Source organism: Microcebus murinus, chromosome 25 (genome assembly GCF_040939455.1).
Source record: "Microcebus murinus isolate Inina chromosome 25, M.murinus_Inina_mat1.0, whole genome shotgun sequence".
Classification (NCBI taxonomy): Eukaryota; Metazoa; Chordata; class Mammalia; order Primates; family Cheirogaleidae; genus Microcebus; species Microcebus murinus.
The window spans coordinates 5,549,897-5,568,744 of record NC_134128.1 but is presented as its reverse complement, the minus strand read 5'-3'; the positions used below and the strand labels follow the sequence as shown (position 1 = coordinate 5,568,744).

The window sequence follows — 18,848 nt, the reverse complement described above, 5'->3', positions numbered from 1 at the left end:
TCTTCATTGTTAATATGAAGATTATAATACCTATTTTAGTAAGTGGGGAGGTTTAGAGATAATCATGTAAATTGATTAGAAATGTGCCTGGTACAAAGTAAGTGCTCAATGCATCTTGGCCATTATTATCTAATCCATAATATGCCAGAAGTGTTCCGTAAAATCTAATTACCATATCAGAAAAAGTTCATGGGAATATTTATTCGATACTTCAAACTAGGATGGTAGGAATATAATTGCTCTCACCTCGTTTCTCTGCCTGAACTTGAGTTAGAAGAGAGTTAGAGAAATGATGGCTCTTTTAGTTCCCAGGCACTGGTGGGTACCAAAGGCAGGTAGGAAAGGAGACCCAGTAGGTCAAGGTGAGGGGCAGGGAGACCATAGATAGGAAGGAGACCTGGGAGGAGGGGCAAGACTGAAGGTAGAGGCCAAAGAATTAAGGATTAGGGGATCATGGATTTGTGGGGTCAAAGATTTGTTGGGAACATTTACTCGATTGTCTTCCCTCTTGTATTCACTGCTAATATCTGTGTTTCCCTGTTCTGCAAACAGGCAGAGCTCCTTTGGAAGTCTTCTTTGGCATTTAATGCTACCTAACTTTAGAGAACCCAGATGTAGAAATTTCCCTTCCTCTTGTTTTTCTAATTAAATTCTCCCTGCTTTTAGTGGGTTGGGGAGACAGGATGCTAAAGAACATAGAAAATAAGATATTTTAAATAATTTTCTAAAATATTATTTGTAATCTTTATATCAATGCACTCTGAAATTTTGCAAAAAAGGAGGCATATTTTTAAATTAGGGCACATATAAAATAGTATATAGCTGTTAATTGAAATTGTCGAATCTATTGCACTATTAATTAAACTATCAGAAATCAATAATGTTTTTAAGACCTAGATCCTAAAATTTGCAAATAATTTGTAAAATCATACTTCTTGTCCTTGAATTTAAAATTCAAACCCAGTGCTTCTCCAAGTTCTATCTAAAATTAATTCATATGAATCTAATACTTAACTGTACACAGGTATAAGTTTATGTGTTCATTTCATTTAGGAAATCAAAAAAGCGATGGGAGTAATCATTTGAAACAGAAAATTGGAACAATTTTTTTAAATGTTTTAGGAAAACCTTCTGTAGCAAAAACTTAAAATGTCCTCCCCTCTTTAAGATCTATCTTGAAATGTTCTTTTTTAGCTGTGCAATGGAGGATCAGTGACTGATCTTGTGAAAGGATTTCTGAAGAGGGGCGAGAGAATGAGTGAGCCTCTAATTGCCTATATTTTACATGAAGCACTAATGGTAAGGCAATTTAAATTGTTGTTGCATTAATTATGAGGCAGCTCTAGTTAAATACAAAACGTGGATCCTATTTTTAGAGAAATATCACTGCATTAGTATTTATTGATGCAAGAGTATATGCAAAATCTGGAGTGCTTAGCATAGCTAATTCCTTTTTTACCTTAGAAATCTACTCTCCTTATATCAACAAGATCCTGAATTCTGACTTCCTAACTGTATTCCAAGACTGTGATAGTGATGAAGGTAGAAAACTAATAGTTAGCTTTTATTTGCCATTACTGTAAATAAGTATGTGGGATATTTTCTTCTATTGAGATCAATATGTTTTTAATAAAATATTTGGTAAAAGCTAAGAGGCATGCTCTGGTTTTGTGAACTTTTACGTAATACAAAATGGAAATGACATACTTTGATTTGACTAAGTCAATGTGAAACATTTAAGAGTTTTTGAATATTAATTTTAATATGTGTTTCCCATTGATTTTGCACAAATACATCATCTGAAAAAAAATTTTTTTTGTTTGGTGCTTTTGCTAAGAGTCATTGTATATTTCCCACCTTCCAGGGACTTCAGCATTTGCATAAGAACAAAACAATCCACCGAGATGTAAAAGGAAATAACATTCTGTTGACCACAGAAGGTGGAGTTAAACTAGTAGATTTTGGTAAGTTTTGATTAAAATGCTTGAGTTTGAGTTGCATAATGGACTAATATGACATGATTGGATCATTTCCCAAGAGCCTTTCTTTCTAGTCATTGAAAGTAAAGAAAAATCAGTGGGATCTCATGAGGTAAGAAATGCAGAGATAATTTGGCAAATGAGAGATTCCCCAGAAGAAAAAGCACCTTGTTTCAAGCCAGCCGGTTTGTGCTCACCTAACACTAATGTACACACAATATGTGTAGTTGATTCCCCAAAACAGAGAGCGTCTCAAATGACTGCTCTAAGCTTGGAGGGTAAACCCATGGCTCCTCTAGTGATTGCTTTCATATGGGCATATAGCCCAATCCGGGATTTTGAGATGTGAGGGGAAATCTTCAGGGTCATCTCGGAACATTTCTTTCCTCCTAAGGAGATACAGGGAAAGAAAGTCTCTTTCTAACTCAAGACCCCGTATGTCTTATTGTGGTGCCTGAAACTGCTGCAATTATCTTGTGAGTAAGGTGCTTTGTCTTGAGCCAAGAAAGGCAGACCTGATAGAGGGGGAAAATGGTGGTCTTTGATGACATAATTGAGCCATTAAGTCAACCAGCTTTGGAGTCTGCCTTATCTCTGGCTCTTTTGTTATATGACATAATAAATTTCCATATTTACTATAGCCAATTTTGGGTATCTGTGTTATAGCCAAAGACACGATAGCTGATCACCTGCCCTTCGTCTGGGCAGCACTTTCCAGTCTGATGATGGTCTCCTGTCCCTTGTCTTGTTTGATCCCTACGAATACACTAATCCTGTGAGAGTGATGACAGTATTTTAGTATCCCTCAATCGTTTTCTCTCTTGCACTCTAGCTGGGTGAGGTATCCCTCCTTGTGCTTCTGTAACCTGTGTATATCTCCATTTTTGCATTTATTACATAGAATTATAATTGTCTACTTATAGATAGATAAAGATACTAAGAAATAAGGATGGACAAACAGGTCTTTGAGAAGGGGGACTGTGTTTTATTCTATTTTGTAGACCTAATGCTTTAGGGATAGCAGTTTCATTGAGTGTTAATTGAATGAATGAACCTTCCTTTATTTTGCATTTTGGAAACTGAAGCTCAGGGAAGTTAATTGATTAATTTTAGAAATTGTTTTCATATGCAAGAATATAGCTCTCTAGTGTTTTGGCTTAGCCTGAAAATGAATTTCAGAGTATCTAGAGAGGACTGGATGAGTAAGGTATCCTTCAAGCATGCATGTATGTGTGTGTTGTTTTTCTCACTGAGCTTTCGAAAAGTACCAAGAAGCAGCGAGTTTGGCTGTGAATACCTGACTCATAACTGGGGTGCAGCGAGTCTGTGTTGCTAGTTGAGTTTACAGTCATGTGCTTGAACAATGCGGCTGGGTTAGTGTGCTAATTAAGAACTTCTGTTTGACATTAAAGACAATAATATCAACAACAGAACACTCTTCACTGCTGCATAGGCAGGGCCATTATTCTTCCAGAAAATAATTTTGGCTCTACTCCAAGAGAGACCCAAATGGAGAACTTGATATTTCACTTGACATCTCATAATTCCCTTACTGTAAAAAATGGATACAACAAATATAGCTTAGATTGAAAATTGGTAAAAAAAAAAAAAAAAAAAAAAAAAGTTTAAGTAAACATTTTTTCCAACCATTAAAGAAAAGTTTGGTAAATCAGAAGCTTTGAGAAATGGAAATTCCTGGGATATCCTCCAAAATAAACCAGATTAAAAACATACACTTAGATAAGAAATAAGGCGACATTTCATATGATATCTTTAAAAAATCGTTGTAAGTAGAATAGCTAACAAAATGAGAGCTTTGATTTTAGTTTACTTGCTTAAAGACTTTCCTTTTAGCAATAGTTACAAAAGATAGCCAGTTGCATATTAAATGCATTCCTAGTGTCTGACAGCAAAATGCTATTATTTGCCTATAAGGTAATGCTTGCATTTCTCTTCTCCATGGTAAGAGGACATGGATTCAATTCACTTCACCTAAAATGGTTAGTAGGTTTGTGCATGAATTAAAGCCTGAGGGTGGTAGGTTCACTCATGCAGGAAAACTTCTTGAGGGCAGAAGGAACAAGATGTGGTAAACCACAAACTGCAGAATCAAATCGAAAATCAATGTCCTCATCTTATGGTAAATCAAATTTTCAGAGAAAGTTATAGCTGACAGTAAAGGGTTGTAGAATAAATTTTATTTGAATTTGTCATCTTGTAAAATATGCTACAAATTCATTATTGGATGTGGAAGATCCTAGATGGTTTCCAAAATAGAACTCTCCCCCTCATCCATCCACAGAAATCTGCTCAACATCAAGGGTTTCTTGTCTAGAAAAAGTCACCTGCCTCTACTCACTGCTCAAGACAGAGATCTTAGGTTCATGCTCTAGTTTTCCCTTGTCTTCACCTTCCACATGTGCAAGTCACAGCACTTGTGTGTCTCTCGGTTCCATGTCCCCAGACTCCATCTGTACTGCTCCTGCCCAGCTCCCAGCCCTCATCTCTTTTCTGTGCTGCTATAGTTACACTTTACTGAACTCCGTGCATCTCATCTCCTATCCTTCCTTCCAGTCCATTCTCCACACTGCAGCCAGAGGGACCCTTTCAAAAAACACATCACTGCCACTCCCCGGTTCAGCCTTCCATCCAGTGCTTCCTCCAGTGCTTGGGGAGTGCTTTTCCCTGTGATGCTCTGTGCTGAGTTAATGATTGACACCTTCTTTATATCCCTCGACACTCACCAGGTGCTCTCTCTTCCTTGTTAGCCAGGTAAGTGTCTCCGAGTCCCTCAAGTGTGACACATTTTTTTCTCAATCAGGGCTCTTACACTTATAACTGGGAAAGTACTTTGAAATTTATTAACATGCTTTTCTCTTTTGCCTATCCAAGAACATGATCTTCACCCCAGTGTGCCTGAAGCATCTTTCTGTCTGGAAGAGATCAAGATTCATTCTAGACCTGCAGTCCCCAACCCACAGGCTGTGGACTGGTACCGGTCCGTGGCCTGTTAGCAACTGGTTCACACAGCGGGAGGTGAGCAGCAGGCCAGTGAGCGAAGCTTCATCTGCATTTACAGCTGCTCCCCATCGCTCACATCACCTCCTGAGCTCTGTCAGATCAGCAGCAGCATTAGATTCTCATAGCAGCATGAACCCTACTGCAAACTGCACATGGGCGGGGTCTAGGTTGCACACTCCTTATGAGAAGCGAATGCCTGATGATCTGACGTGGAGCTGAGGTGGTGATGCTAGCGCTGGGGAGCAGCTGCAAAAACAGATCATCATTAGCAGAAAGGCTTGACTGCACAGTAAATATGATGCATTTGAATCATCCTGAAACCATCCCCCACCTCTTGTCTGTGGAAAAATTGTCTTCCATGAACCAGTCTCTGGTGCCAAAATGGCTGGGGACTGCTGTTCTAGAAGGAATGCAAGAAGATGACTGAGGTGATATTCAGCTTTTAACATTAAAAAATAAGAATTTGTAGCAAGGCCCAGGCTACCTCCTGAGAAAAGTCTGTTTTAATTGCTTTACCTCTTCTTTCTCATGAAGAGAGAGAGTTTCCAGGGATACACAATAGGGTTTTCATGTAAAAGAGGATAGCAAGAGGGTTTCCTTTTCTGATTCTATGGTAATGTGAAAAGATGAATCGGAAAGTGAGGCAGGAGAGTGAGATGAGCTTTAAAAAGTGAAGACGGTAAAGAGGGCAGGAGGAGCTGTTCCCCTCCACTTCCCGCCAGTCTCATTGGATGTTCTAGACGAAACAGCTCAGGGTCTGCTGCAGTCCAGCCAGGCTGAGCCTCATCATTGCTACCCAGGAGGTGCAGAGCGATCAGGTAGAGGAAAGACTCAAGGTTAGCTGACCCAAACCCTATCCTTAGTTTCCAGAAACCAAAAGGAACTGAGAATCTGGCTGGAGAGTATCTAGAAGGGGTTTGTCAGGTGATGAGGGGTATAGTGAGGCACAGAGCAGATCACTGGGGCCATGCCTGAATGGGAGTGACAGCCAGACCCAGAGTGTTCTCAGCCCCAGCTGGAGCCAACCCGAGCTTTAGTCTGCCGGGGACCTACAGGAAGCCCTGTCTGTGAGAGAACAGACCACAGGTCCACTGGAGGCAGACGTGGGCATGGGCACCAGCAGGGCACCTGGCAGCGAGGCAGGCAAAGGCGTATTGCCCGGCCCACCTCCCGTCTCCCTGCCACAGGTCTTAGAAGAAGAAGGAGGAGAGACGCCATCTGAGAGACGGAGCAAACACTCATCCAGGAGAGACTGAACTCTGTCTAAAAAGACTTACAGCTTTATTGGATCTGTCTGAGCTCACTTCCCTCCCAGACAGTGGGCAGGGCCTTAGAGGCCATATCAGTTATAGGCAAAACAAAGATATTACAATTTTTATGAGTGTCTAAGAGTAGATATTGAACTCTGTGACCATTTTACAAACATGATGCTTTCCCTGCATGGAAACCCTCCCTCATCCCTGCACGCAGCTAGCTTCTGCTTGCCCCACTGTGTGCCTCCCAACACCCGATAGTTCATGGAGCCAGCCAGTTGTCAGACTCTATTGTAACCGTTAGTTTTATTTGACTGCCTCCTCTGCTAAACTGTAAGCTTCGTGATGACAGGGTTTCTGCCTGTCCTATCATCTGGTCCCTAGAACCAAGTGTGGTGGTGGCACTTTGAAAGTAGTTGATAAATACTGTCCACTGAATGAATGAGGGAAGATTTTCCATATCATTGTGTGACTATGAGAAAGTCACTAAAGTCTCCATGGACAACAGTCTGCTCATCTTGCCAGTGTGAAAAATGTCCCCTACTTCGTAAGGTTAGTTGCTGTGAAGAGTAAATTGGTGGCTAGAGGTAAACTTCTTAGTATAATTGCTGATGCTTTAGAATTCAGAAAATCTGAGCTATTGCCATTATCAAGAGATAATAATCCTACCTTGCCTGTAGCTCAGTGCTGCACACATAGTAGGTGCTTGTAAATAAATAGTTACTAAATAATGAAAATCTGAGTTTCCAACACTGGTGGCTCTATGTCTGCAAAAAAAAAAAAAAAAAAAAAAATCAATAGCCCTTTGCTAGAGTAAATTCAGTATTACTTTAAATATCAAGCTACTTAATTACACTAAAAGTAAGATTCAGTTTGCCAATACTAGTTATGACTATGTCCTTTAAGAAAACCTTTTGGTTTGTTTTGTTAAGTACGATACGCTTCTTTACAAAAAAACTGTCAGCCACCTCAGAGAGCAAAAAGACAAGTGAGCTTGTAAACATTATTAATGAGATGCATTAGCAGTCAGTGGTATATGATCAATCAATAAGTAATATGACCTCCCAAGAGATAAACTCCTTTAGGCAAGTCAACGACTGTCTGAAAAAGCAGTTCGAATGTAGAATAGAAGGTGAAAGAAAGACTAAATTTAAAGGGCAGTCCTCAGTTCTCATTTCTGTGGATTTCTCTCTGGGGAACTTCATTTCTAATAGGATAGTTAACATTTCAATACAAAAGTACAGAGTGTACCTTTCGTGATTTATTTAGACATCATTCTATGACAGAATATTTTATGGCTTTAAATCTCTTATTACCCACATGCCCAGTTTTAGACCAAATCCCCAATGTCTAATGTAGGTCAAAGAGAAGTTGTGATTTATTTATTAATAACCCACTTTTTAGCACTGAGTGAGGCAGTATGCCTGAACCTAAAAACTGTAAGGTACCCTGCAATGCTTCTTTTCTTCATGAGTAATTGAAAACAAAAGCCATTAATTGGGACAAGCAAGCAAGGGTGTAGGGAGAGCTTGGGAGGGGTGAGGAAGGCACCCAGGCTGGCATGGGGTGTAGAGTAACCAGCTGGGATGAGGAGGGCATCCATGTAGGGTGATGGGCATGACTCCAGGTGGGTTGTCAGGGCAAGATGAGGAGGGCATCTGCATAGGGGTCAGGGTGGAGATGAGGTTGATTACCTAAAAATGGCTCAATACCATCGGTAAATATACTCAGGACAATGGCAGCCAGATTTCTTACTGTTAGAGAAAAAAATTACAAATATGATAAGGGCGAAATGGTGTTGGATTGGAATTGGAAGTATCAATATGAACTCATGGCTTTAATATATATAAGCAGACGTAAAAACAAATGTGTCATGTGAATGTAGTAGGGGTGTGTGTGTGTATGTGCATATTATCTAGCAGCTATTTCCACTAAGATGGCTTGGGCACATCGATGGCCTGAGAAAGCACCTAGCTTTTGGTTTCTAAATATAATTCTCAACTAAAAGGAAGCAAGAATTCTTGGAGAAAGACTGGTTTCAGGGATATACGAGATGAGCCTGGAACTTAGTGTGTCCAAAAAGTAAGGAAATACTCCAAGAATGGCAGAGACATGCAAAAGGGACACAGAAGCCAACTTGAAGCAATTCCCACTGACCATACATGGGACAGTTTGAGCACCAGAATAACAATATTGATAGTAATGATGGTTATTTATTGAATAAAATAAAAATCCTTTAATCCATACTGGCATACATACACATATTACTAAATGAGTGAAGATAGCCAAAAGTTTTTCCTTACAGAAGAATGCCAGCTAATAAAGATAGCAGGAATTATGAAATTTTAAAAATAATTAATCCAAAAACTTCAGTGAATGCTTAACCCACTAGTTTTAGTATCAAGTGGGTTACGTTTTCATTAGAAATAGGATAGTTTTGTAGTCTTACAAACTTACCCACAAAATTCTAATTAATGACAAAAAAAAAAGGGAAACTTTCCAGGGGTGAAGCCTGGCAGACGCAACCATCAGTAAGTGATCAAAATGACTATAATAGTAATGGGATGAATGAAAAATCACACAGCACCTGGTAGGATGCAAGGAGAAGACCTCAGCATCACTTCCTCGATTCTCCTGCCAAACATAAAATCATGAGAGAATATAGAACAAATGCAAATTCGGGAATATTCCATAAAACAACTGAACTAAAATCTTAAAAAATGTCAACATCATGAAATTTAAGGAAAGATTGAGGAGCTGCTTCCGATTCAGGGAGATTAATGAGGCCTGACAACTAAAAGTAACACGTAATCCTGCATTGGATCCTTTTATTGTAAAGGACATATTTGGGACAATTGATAAAATCTGAATGGACTCTGGATTAAATGATAGAAATGTATCAGTGTTGAACTTCCTGATTTTGATGGCTGTGTAGGGAGAATGTGCTTGTTTGTAGCAATTCATTAAACACTGAAGTATTCAGAAGAGGCATCATGTAGACCACTTACACTCACAGGGTTCAGGGAAAAAGTACTTTGTACTTTTCTTGCCAACTTTTCTTTAAGGTTGAAATTATGTCAAAATAAAAATAATATAAAATGATGAAGCAGAGTTAGAGACTTGGCATGGAAATTAAATATATATATATATATATATATATATATATATATATATATACACACATATCAGTTGAATGTTACAAACCTTGAAAATTTGAGAGCTAGTGCTTTATAGAGTGAAACTGTATATTGAAAAGGGAAAACCATTTTTACTTTTTTTTTTTTTTTTGAGACAGAGTCTTACTTTGTTGCCCGGGCTAGAGTGAGTGCCGTGGCGTCAGCCTAGCTCACAGCAACCTCAAACTCCTGGGCTCGAGTGATCCTTCTGCCTCAGCCTCCCGGGTAGCTGGGACTACAGGCATGCGCCACCATGCCCGGCTAATTTTTTATATATATATATCAGTTGGCCAATTAATTTCTTTCTATTTATAGTAGAGACGGGGTCTCGCTCAGGCTGGTTTTGAACTCCTGACCTTGAGCAATCCGCCCGCCTCGGCCTCCCAAGAGCTAGGATTACAGGCGTGAGCCACAGCGCCCGGCTGGGAAAACCATTTTTAAAAGTTGACAGAGCTTTAGAATTTTCATACCTATACCAAAAAAATAACATTTTACTCAGCTAGAATATATTTTTGTACTATGTGAAGGTGACTTTTACCTTATTTGAAAGGATAGGCATTATAATTCTTTTGTTATATAAAGCTGAACCATGAATACGTGGACTCTTTCTTTTAGAACTTTGTGAATCTGGCAGAACCTGTGGGTTCAAGTGTTCCAGACTGAATATTTTTCAAAGTTGAATTAAGGTATTTAACATTATAGATGCTGTTGTATGTTTTAGTCAAGGGTCTTTTAGTTTTAAGAACCGGAAAGCCAAACTAGATCCAAAAATGGGAGCGTTCAGGCAAGGCTGCTTGGGCCCTCCCATTCTGCAAGTGACTGTGGATGAAGAAAGATTTTTTTTTTAAGATAGGGTTATGGGAGAGGAAAGATAAAGATATTTTCTAAATATTCTAGAGAATATTTTTTCTTATTGATGTACATTACCCTGGACTCTGAGAGAACATGTTTAAAATTTTATTTTTTAATTTTTGAAATTGAATTATCTAATTAGATTATACCAAAAAATTCTATAATGTATATGAAGTTAAATTGGATTTCAGACATTTTGAAAAGTTGTTTTTTATTTAGCAACAGATAAAAGAAAACTTCATACTTAGGTATTTTCATAACACACAAACAAATTACCACAACATGGCTGAGAAATTTGAATGAGAGTTACCAGGAGTGCTTTCCCATGATGCTATAACTTTGGTTGAACCAGAGAAGACTTTCCTTTTATATTTTTAAGACTCACTTCTTTGTTCTTCAGTTTTTCTCATTGGAAATAAGTGTTTTTGACTGAAACTAAGTGATCTTAGTCTGCAACTCTAAAATTTTAGTCTCTAAAGAGTTATAAGTAAAGAGAAAATTTTTACAGTGGGGCATGAGAAAGAACAATGGGAGAGGTGAATGGAGCAAAAGGGGAATGAAACATTAAGACAAGATGTCAGTGATGGCAGTATACCACGAATGACAAGTATGACACAGATTTTACTCGCTGTAGCTGAGATCCAGCACTGTTTGTATATACACATGTACACAGTCATACAGAATGGATGGTGCAGGCAGCTCTAGGTACATTCTTCGTATGTCCAAAGTCAAGGAGAGTGCAGCAAGCAGTGTGATCTTGATGTCTTTAGAAAAAGCACCATAGCTTCTCCATTATAAGATATGAGCTAAGTCTTAAAGAAAGGGGATTATCTAGAGCCAGGCAGATTGGAGAGAGGATGGATTTTCAGGGGAAATCACGTGAGTATCGATAGGAGAGGTGGTTAGAGTAAGCCAGCTACCTTGAATCATCTTATAGACTCGCTGAATGTTAAAGCTGGAGAGAACCTTGAATATCATTTGCTATGTTCCTTACAGGAACATCATAAGATATTTGATCCTTCTTATTTTTTGTTGACAACATTCTCTATTTTATAGTTTCAGTTCTCATTTCTGTAGTATTTTGTTTTTAACAACAGCCACCATCACTGCCACCACCACTAGCCCTTCTTCCTCAGCTCTGTTGTGATGTTGAGGGTTTTGCTGCGTGGTTATAGCAAATCAAGTTCTCTGAAGTTGTCTGGTCTATTTGAACCATGTAGAAACCACATATTGGCTGTTTCGGCTGTTTCCCTACAACCCTAAGAGACCTCTTGACTACAAGGATAAAGCCTGCATGTTTCTCTCTCTAGAAACAAGACTTTAGTAGGGAATGGGGTTGCTAGTCAGCCACCAGACATCCCAGGAAATGTTTTTGGATGAGCATAAAATAACCTGAAGATTCCCTAGCAAAGCAAATGGCTGAAGAATCATTAATATAAACCTCTAGAATGTTCCTGTGTCTTTGACTTTTAATGGATTATTGCTGTCCCTTTTAGCCTGTTTTCTGTTCATCTCTGATCCTTTTTGGTCTCCTGTTCCTTTCCATATCCACTCACTATCCCAACTTTTACCTGGAATTTTCCACCCACCAGCATCTTCTCTCTTGAGGTAATTATCTAACTGTTGACTCGGTGATTTATTCCATTCAATACTCTCTGGACAAGAGATTTTCTTAATCTTCCTTACTTCCTATGGCTCCCGGACTCATGCTGTGGGTCCCTGTTGCTTTTTAAAGTAATTTGTGTCAATCATTTTTAATAGATTTTTGTATTTTTCTATCTTTTTAGCTATTTTTCTTGTGGGAATTTATACTAAGTAAAAATGCCATTTGTCCTCAGGGGAGTGACTTTTCTTTCCAACTTAAGATTACTTACCTGAAAATGAGCAAGTTAGAATTTGTGACAATTAAGTTGTCTTCTACCTCTGAAGCTATTTGAATGTGTTGATAAAATGATGTTGAGGTTCACAGAGGCATCGCAGAGCACTGAGAAAATCATGAAATTTAGTAAATGCCTCCTCATTCATAATTGGGCATGTGTCCTGTTTTTCATGTTATAATCATCCAATATTCTCAGACTCCAGGATTTCTTACTTTACCTAATTGAGTTTTTCACTGAATTTGAGACTTTATTCTCCTTCACAGTCTGGGCTGAACTTCTCTTGTTACCATACAGTTTATTCTTATAGGAACCTTGTGTGAAACATTCTTTCTGCACATCCCAACAGACACCAAAAGATAAATGAGACCCCAACAGAATTGTAATACATGACACCCCCACTGCTTAGACCAGTGGTCTTTGAAGGGTTCATCAGTACCAGGGTGTGGGCAAAACATCGTTGAAGTTCAGGAAGAAATAGTCAATACCTTTATTACAGTTATTGTTTTCATCTTACCCTTTTAAATTATCTTCATTCATATGTTTCATAATGCATTTATTATTATACTAGTAACTATATAGAAAAGCCTGGCACTATCTATATCCATGTACAGTACACTTGCTAAAAACTTTCTTTCTGTTTAGGATGTTTGATTAAAAATCTCGGAGGCCAAATGTTTGCCTTAGAAAATCCTTAATATTATATTAATTTAAATATATGAATGTAATAAAATTTCATATTGATATAAAATCTGAAGACTTTTAGGCTTTTTAAACTCATTATTGATGTTTGCCCTTGTTCATTTGCTATTTTAGATGCACAATCTAAAGGTTGTGAGGTTTTGTGTCAGTCAGGGTTCCTTGGTTTAGGCAAGGATGCCGAAAACAGCACTGGCTGTATCACAAAATAAAAGGAGAAGCTGGATAATTCGGCCTCCTAAGAATAGAGCTAGCTCAGCCATAGACTTAGGAGTGAAGTCACTTGGATTAACCCCAACAGCCCAGCCAGTGATTGACTCAGCCCTAGTTACCTTCCCTCCCTGATGTCTCCTCTCAAGAGTCACATTTCCAATAGGAAGAATCTGATGGTTCACTTTGGGTCAGATGCCACACCCCTAAAAATTATTTTGCCAGCATCAGTCCATGTCTATTTCCTATGAAGTGAGGATGGAAGTTCTTTTCCAGCCATCCATGTCTATAAATTCTGACTCTAGAACATGACTACTCGCTGAAAAATGACAATTCTAGTCATGTAATCTTTTCTTCATATCTAGAAAGAGAAAAAAATGATGAATGATTAGTCTAAAATGTCACTTTCCTCCTGGGAGCAAAACTTAATTTTTACTTGATTGTGGTTTTTTTTTTTCTTCCCTTTTGCATTTCGGTTAAATGACTTTTGAATTCTTAAACTCTCTCGATAAAACGGAAACAAAATAATCACCAAGAGTCAAATATAATTTAAGATATTTTCATAAATAGTTGGAAACCCTTAGAATAAATTTAGAAGCAATTTTAAATTAAATTGGCTTTTAAAACCTGTTTGTTTTCCAAATTATATAAATAAATTATTATACTTTTATGTTACCATAAAATCCAAGTTTAATCACTGTACCTTTAACTCATAGAAAAAGACACAATAACATTTTAGATTTAAATTTAATTTTTCTGAAATGCAAACTGTCTGGAGTAGAGGTAGAGGATGCATTTTGGAGAAAAGGGACTTTAAGTGCTGGTTCCCTTTCTTCAGATGTTCTGTTAGAAAATATTTAAAGGAGAAATTTCAAGCATAGCTTACATAACCTTCTTTGAATTTGAAAAATGATTTAGCAAGGATGTCAAATAATGAACTTTTTTAAAGGCAAAATTTGAAGGCCACAAATTAAAATTCTGTTTAGGACAGGATTTGTGCATAGATGGAGTAGGTCATTAAGTCAATAGGGATGTAATTAATGTGCAACCAAAACACGCTCTTCACCCCTCTGCCCAAGTATATTTCCACCACTGGAACACCCATTTGGTTGAATACGGCCTTTGAATTTCATGGTAAAAGTCAGATGGCATCTTGGAGAAATCAAATATATCCCCATTTTAATGCTCAATTGTGTGCCTTTCCTCTACTTGGCTTATAAGATAAGCAGCCAGATCCTAAAACTAATATGACACGTGGGAGGTAATTTTCAAAGCAGGGAAGTCATGGAGTGAAAGCCCATGATTTGGGTATAACTCATCAAGTCTGGAGCGGGTCTAGGGTAGCAGCACTGCATAGTCAGAGGTAACCAGGACCCCTGGCGTGAGGAGCAGGAGAGTCAAAATCAAGAAGAGAGACCTACTCCTGATTCTCTTGAGAGTCTGTTATGATTATGTTTAACCAGGTGGAATTAATGGGATAACAAGACTGAAATACTTGGTTACACCTCTTCATCATAGCCCTTCAGTTTGTAATCTCTGTAAAGGAAAAGAACTGGTTCTATTAATGGTGTGGGTTTAAACAGATGCACTTAATTTGAAATTTCCAAGCAGATCAGGTGTGATCTTTCCGGGGTTGCTAGATGGAACACAATTTTATGCATATTCACAGATCACCTACTATGTGACAACACCAAATTCTGCAGAATTTGTTAGTGGGCAGGGTAAGGAAGAGGGAGGGAAGGAAACACACCATTCAAAAAACGATTACATGCCCCCATAATATGCTGAAATAAAAAAAAGAAAAAATGTATTACAGACACATAGTTTAAAATGTAGAAGATCAAAAGAAATAGACATTGGTGTGGTCAGGAGCAGATTACACGTCAGCATAGGGGAACTACGACAGGACATGGGGCTTTAGGGATGAGTAGGATTTGGATATAAGAAACAGAAAATACAAAGGCCCTTCTGTATTTTGGCTATGCAGAAAGTCTGATTTCAGATCTTTTAATGTGACGTTAAGTCCCCTGGCTTCTTTGAGGGAACAAACTTTTACTATTAGTTTAAGGAAATGTGTAGCAATTGGAAGCTCTTGACATGAATAATTAATGCAAGAAGCGTGTCTTGCCTCTCCCTTGCAGGTGTGTCTGCTCAGCTCACCAGCACGCGGCACCGGCGGAACACGTCTGTAGGAACGCCGTTCTGGATGGCTCCTGAGGTCAGATAGGGTTTCGAGGGGGATGAATGTAATATTTGATCCTCTCTCACTTTCCTTTTCATGTGCACTCTATCTCCATAAGTGTTTTGGAATATACCACAAGAGGAAAAAGTCAACTGTGTTACTGACATATGAGATTTTCACATGTATGAGGAGGAACATGGAAGGCGCTCTGTAATGAATGAATGCATGGATGAATGAAAGATTGAATGTGTGAATCAGGTGCGGTAGAGAGAAACTACTCACAAGTTTGATTTTTCATTAAAGTTAGTTGTTTAGCATGGATCTATATTGGCGATATTTACATTCTGTTTTTAAATTATAACAGAAGGATTATGAGATCCCCAGGCTTTGTTAGATTGGATTCAGGTCCATTAACCTGCGTGGCGAGTCCCCACGTGGTGTCACTCTGCCCAGGGGAACTGCTGAAACTGTTGAGGGAAAAAGTTTTCAAGAGTCCCTTCTTCTCCCGACAGTCACTATTAATGCCTTTTCGTCTTTTTAATTATGTTTATCACTTTAATGAACATTTATTTTTGAAGACTCTCAGCAATGGTTGGGAAAAGCTCTGCTATTTATCTACAATTTTCTAGGGAGTGAAGGGAGGAGAAGTAATTCAAAAGCTATATTAATATTGTAAAATCTTATAATTGAATTTGTTTGAGGATTAAATCCTGGTATACTGTTTTTATTTGAATACTAATTCAATTATTACTTGCAAAAAAAAGTTAAAATGTAAACTTAATATAAAATATGGAGAGAGAATAAATTATTTTAAGAAACTTTTAAAAAAAATTAATGGATTAAAAAACTTTTTAACAGGGAGTACATCTTGAAATAAAAGTAGAAAGTCATATAAGCAAAAACTAAATTGAACAAGAGAATCACAAATAACAGTGTTTTTAGTTTGTTCTGTTTTTAAAACTTGCAAAAAATTTACAAAGAAGTTAATAGAAATGTAGTTATAATACCAAATATTGCATTTTGTTTGCATACATTAGTAATAAATATAATAAGTAATATTACATATAATAATTATATTACTCTATAAATAATACCCTAGCTTTATGGTTTTTGTATGTTAATTTATAGTAACAAAGCTATTATTATATATTCATATGCCATTTAGTACAAACACTCCCTTAATATGAAATTGCTAGACAGTCATTTTTCTGATGTCATTATTATTAATAAACCTCTACACATAAGGCTTGAAAGTTCTTTCCTGCTTAGCAAACTAATGAATATTATAGAAAAGAAAAAAGATTCACTGCAGTTTTTCAAGCTGTCATATAAATATATGTTTGAGATTTTGTGCATATTATATTCATCTCTCTGTAATAAATACTTTCCAAATTTGAAGAAGAACATATTTTGATTAACGAGTTTTCTGGCTAATAAAGATATCTCATATATACCACTCTATGTTATTAATGACAAATTTCTAAGAATTAGAAAGCAATAAGGTAAAAAATATAAATATAATAATGGCATAGAAGTATTTCAGTGTTTTTAAGGGCCTTGGTGGGGAGATTGTTCAAATCAATTATCAGTAGAAAAGTGAAAAATTTTTTTTATTTCAAAATATTATGGGGGTAAAAATGTTTTTGGTTACATGTGTTGATTTTGTTATGCTTGGGTCAGGGTTATAAGTGTGCCTGTCTCCCAAATAGTGTTCATTGTACCCATTAGGTAGGCTTTAGCCCATCCCCTTCTCTCTCCTCCCTCCTACTTGATTTCCACTGAGTTTTACTTCCTCTGTGCACATGTGTGCTCATCTCTTAGTTCCAGGTTAATAGCGAGTACATGTGGTGTTTGTTTTTGCATTCTTAGATACTTCACTCGGATAAAGGTCTCAGTTCCATCCAAATTGTTGCAAAAGGCCTTAATTCAGCCTTCTTTGTGGTTGAGTGGTATTCCGTAGTATACATATACCACATCTTGTTAATCTACTCATGAATTGATGGGCACTTGGGTTGATTCCACATCTTTGTGGAATTGTGAATTTTGCTGCAAGAAACATTCAAGTGCAGGTGTCTTTTTGATAAAATGACTTCTTTCCCTTTGAGTAAATACCCAGTAGTGGGCTTGCTGAATCAAATGATAGGTCTAAAGTGAAACTCTCAATTTGGCATTTGTAAGTGAAATTCCTTATCAAACGTAGTATTTGTCAATTACATAAAGCCATACTTTCCAAACTGGAGCACATGTTTGCCTGGACAAAGGGGACAAGGAAATTAGTGACCGTGGTAGGTGATTGTACAACTTATGGACAAGTCAGAATACCTTGGAGAGTGAAAGGTGGTGATATTTATAATGATTCTAGGACAGCAGGCATAAAACAAGAATGTCTCAGGCAAACTGGGTCATAAATTCAGTTGAGCCTATGGGGAGATGTTCTGGGATCACATGTAAAACCATAAAATAACACATTACCCCGAAGCAACAATTTTACTAGCAAAAAAAAAAAAATGTGGTGGGGCAAAAAATATTTTTATGCTAAGGGAAAGAAATATACAACAGAATGGAAAATTCATATGAATGCATTTTTAAAATTTTAACAAATTTATAGAGATATAATTTACATACCATATAATTCACTCATTTAGCATGTACAATATTCTGATGTTTAGTGAATATGCACAGGGTTGTACAATCATTTTCACAATCTAGACTTAGATTTTTGTTCTCCTTAAAAGAAACCCTGTACTCATTTACATTCATTCCCCATCTCCTCCCACACTACCCTACCCTAGGCAGCCATTAATCTATTTTCCATCTCTATGGATTGGCCTTTTCTGGACATTGCATAGAAATGGAATCATATAATATGTGGCCCTTCTGTCTGTAATCTTTTACTTAGTGTAATGTTTTCAAGGTTCATCCATGTTGAAGCATATATCAATACTCCATTCCTTTTTATGGCTATATAATATTCCACTGTATGTATATACCTCATTATGTTTACCCACTCCATGGGTTGATGAACATTTGTCTTTTTCCCACTTTGGGGCCATTATGAATAATGTTGCTATGAATATTTGCCACACGAATTTTTAATGTAAAACTTAAGACTCATGCTTTTTCTCAGAACTTCAGTCTATGCTCTTGGATTTCAAAGTTTCACTCTTGTGTGATATTAAAAATACTTTGGTAGGAAAGGTTGAGAAGCAGTGTGTAAGAGTCATATTGAGCCTAAGTTGGGAAATTGTGTTCTCTCTCTGTTTCTCTCAATCTATATACATATATGTATATACACATATACACATATATAATTTATTTATGTATTTATTATTAGCCTTCAGGTGCTCAGAAATACATTGGTTCATGGCCTTCTTGTTTATTTGCACATGAACTTGCCACCCAAGCTAGAACTAGAACATGATAGTAGCACACATTTGCCTCCGTCTGTTCCTCTGTCCACCTTTTTGCTTCCTCTCTAGGGTAACTGTTGTCCTGCTTGTTGTGTTTATCATTGCCCTCATTTTATTTTTTTGATCATACTGATATGCTTACATTTAAACCATTTTCTGTCATTTCCATTAGTATCAGGCTGGCATAAA

General features: G+C 37.3%; 1 protein-coding gene across 2 annotated transcripts in view; it reads left to right on the top strand.

Annotated features, from left to right (window-relative positions):
- The window catches only part of MYO3A (myosin IIIA), a 202,469-nt gene that overhangs the window by 37,139 nt on the left and 146,482 nt on the right, over positions 1-18,848 (top strand). For both annotated transcript variants that reach the window (XM_020284090.2, XM_075997482.1), the window contains 3 exons: positions 1,195-1,299; positions 1,865-1,964; positions 15,209-15,285. In XM_020284090.2, the coding sequence (XP_020139679.2) occupies positions 1,195-1,299; positions 1,865-1,964; positions 15,209-15,285 (282 nt within the window). The remainder of the gene's footprint in view (positions 1-1,194; positions 1,300-1,864; positions 1,965-15,208; positions 15,286-18,848) is intronic.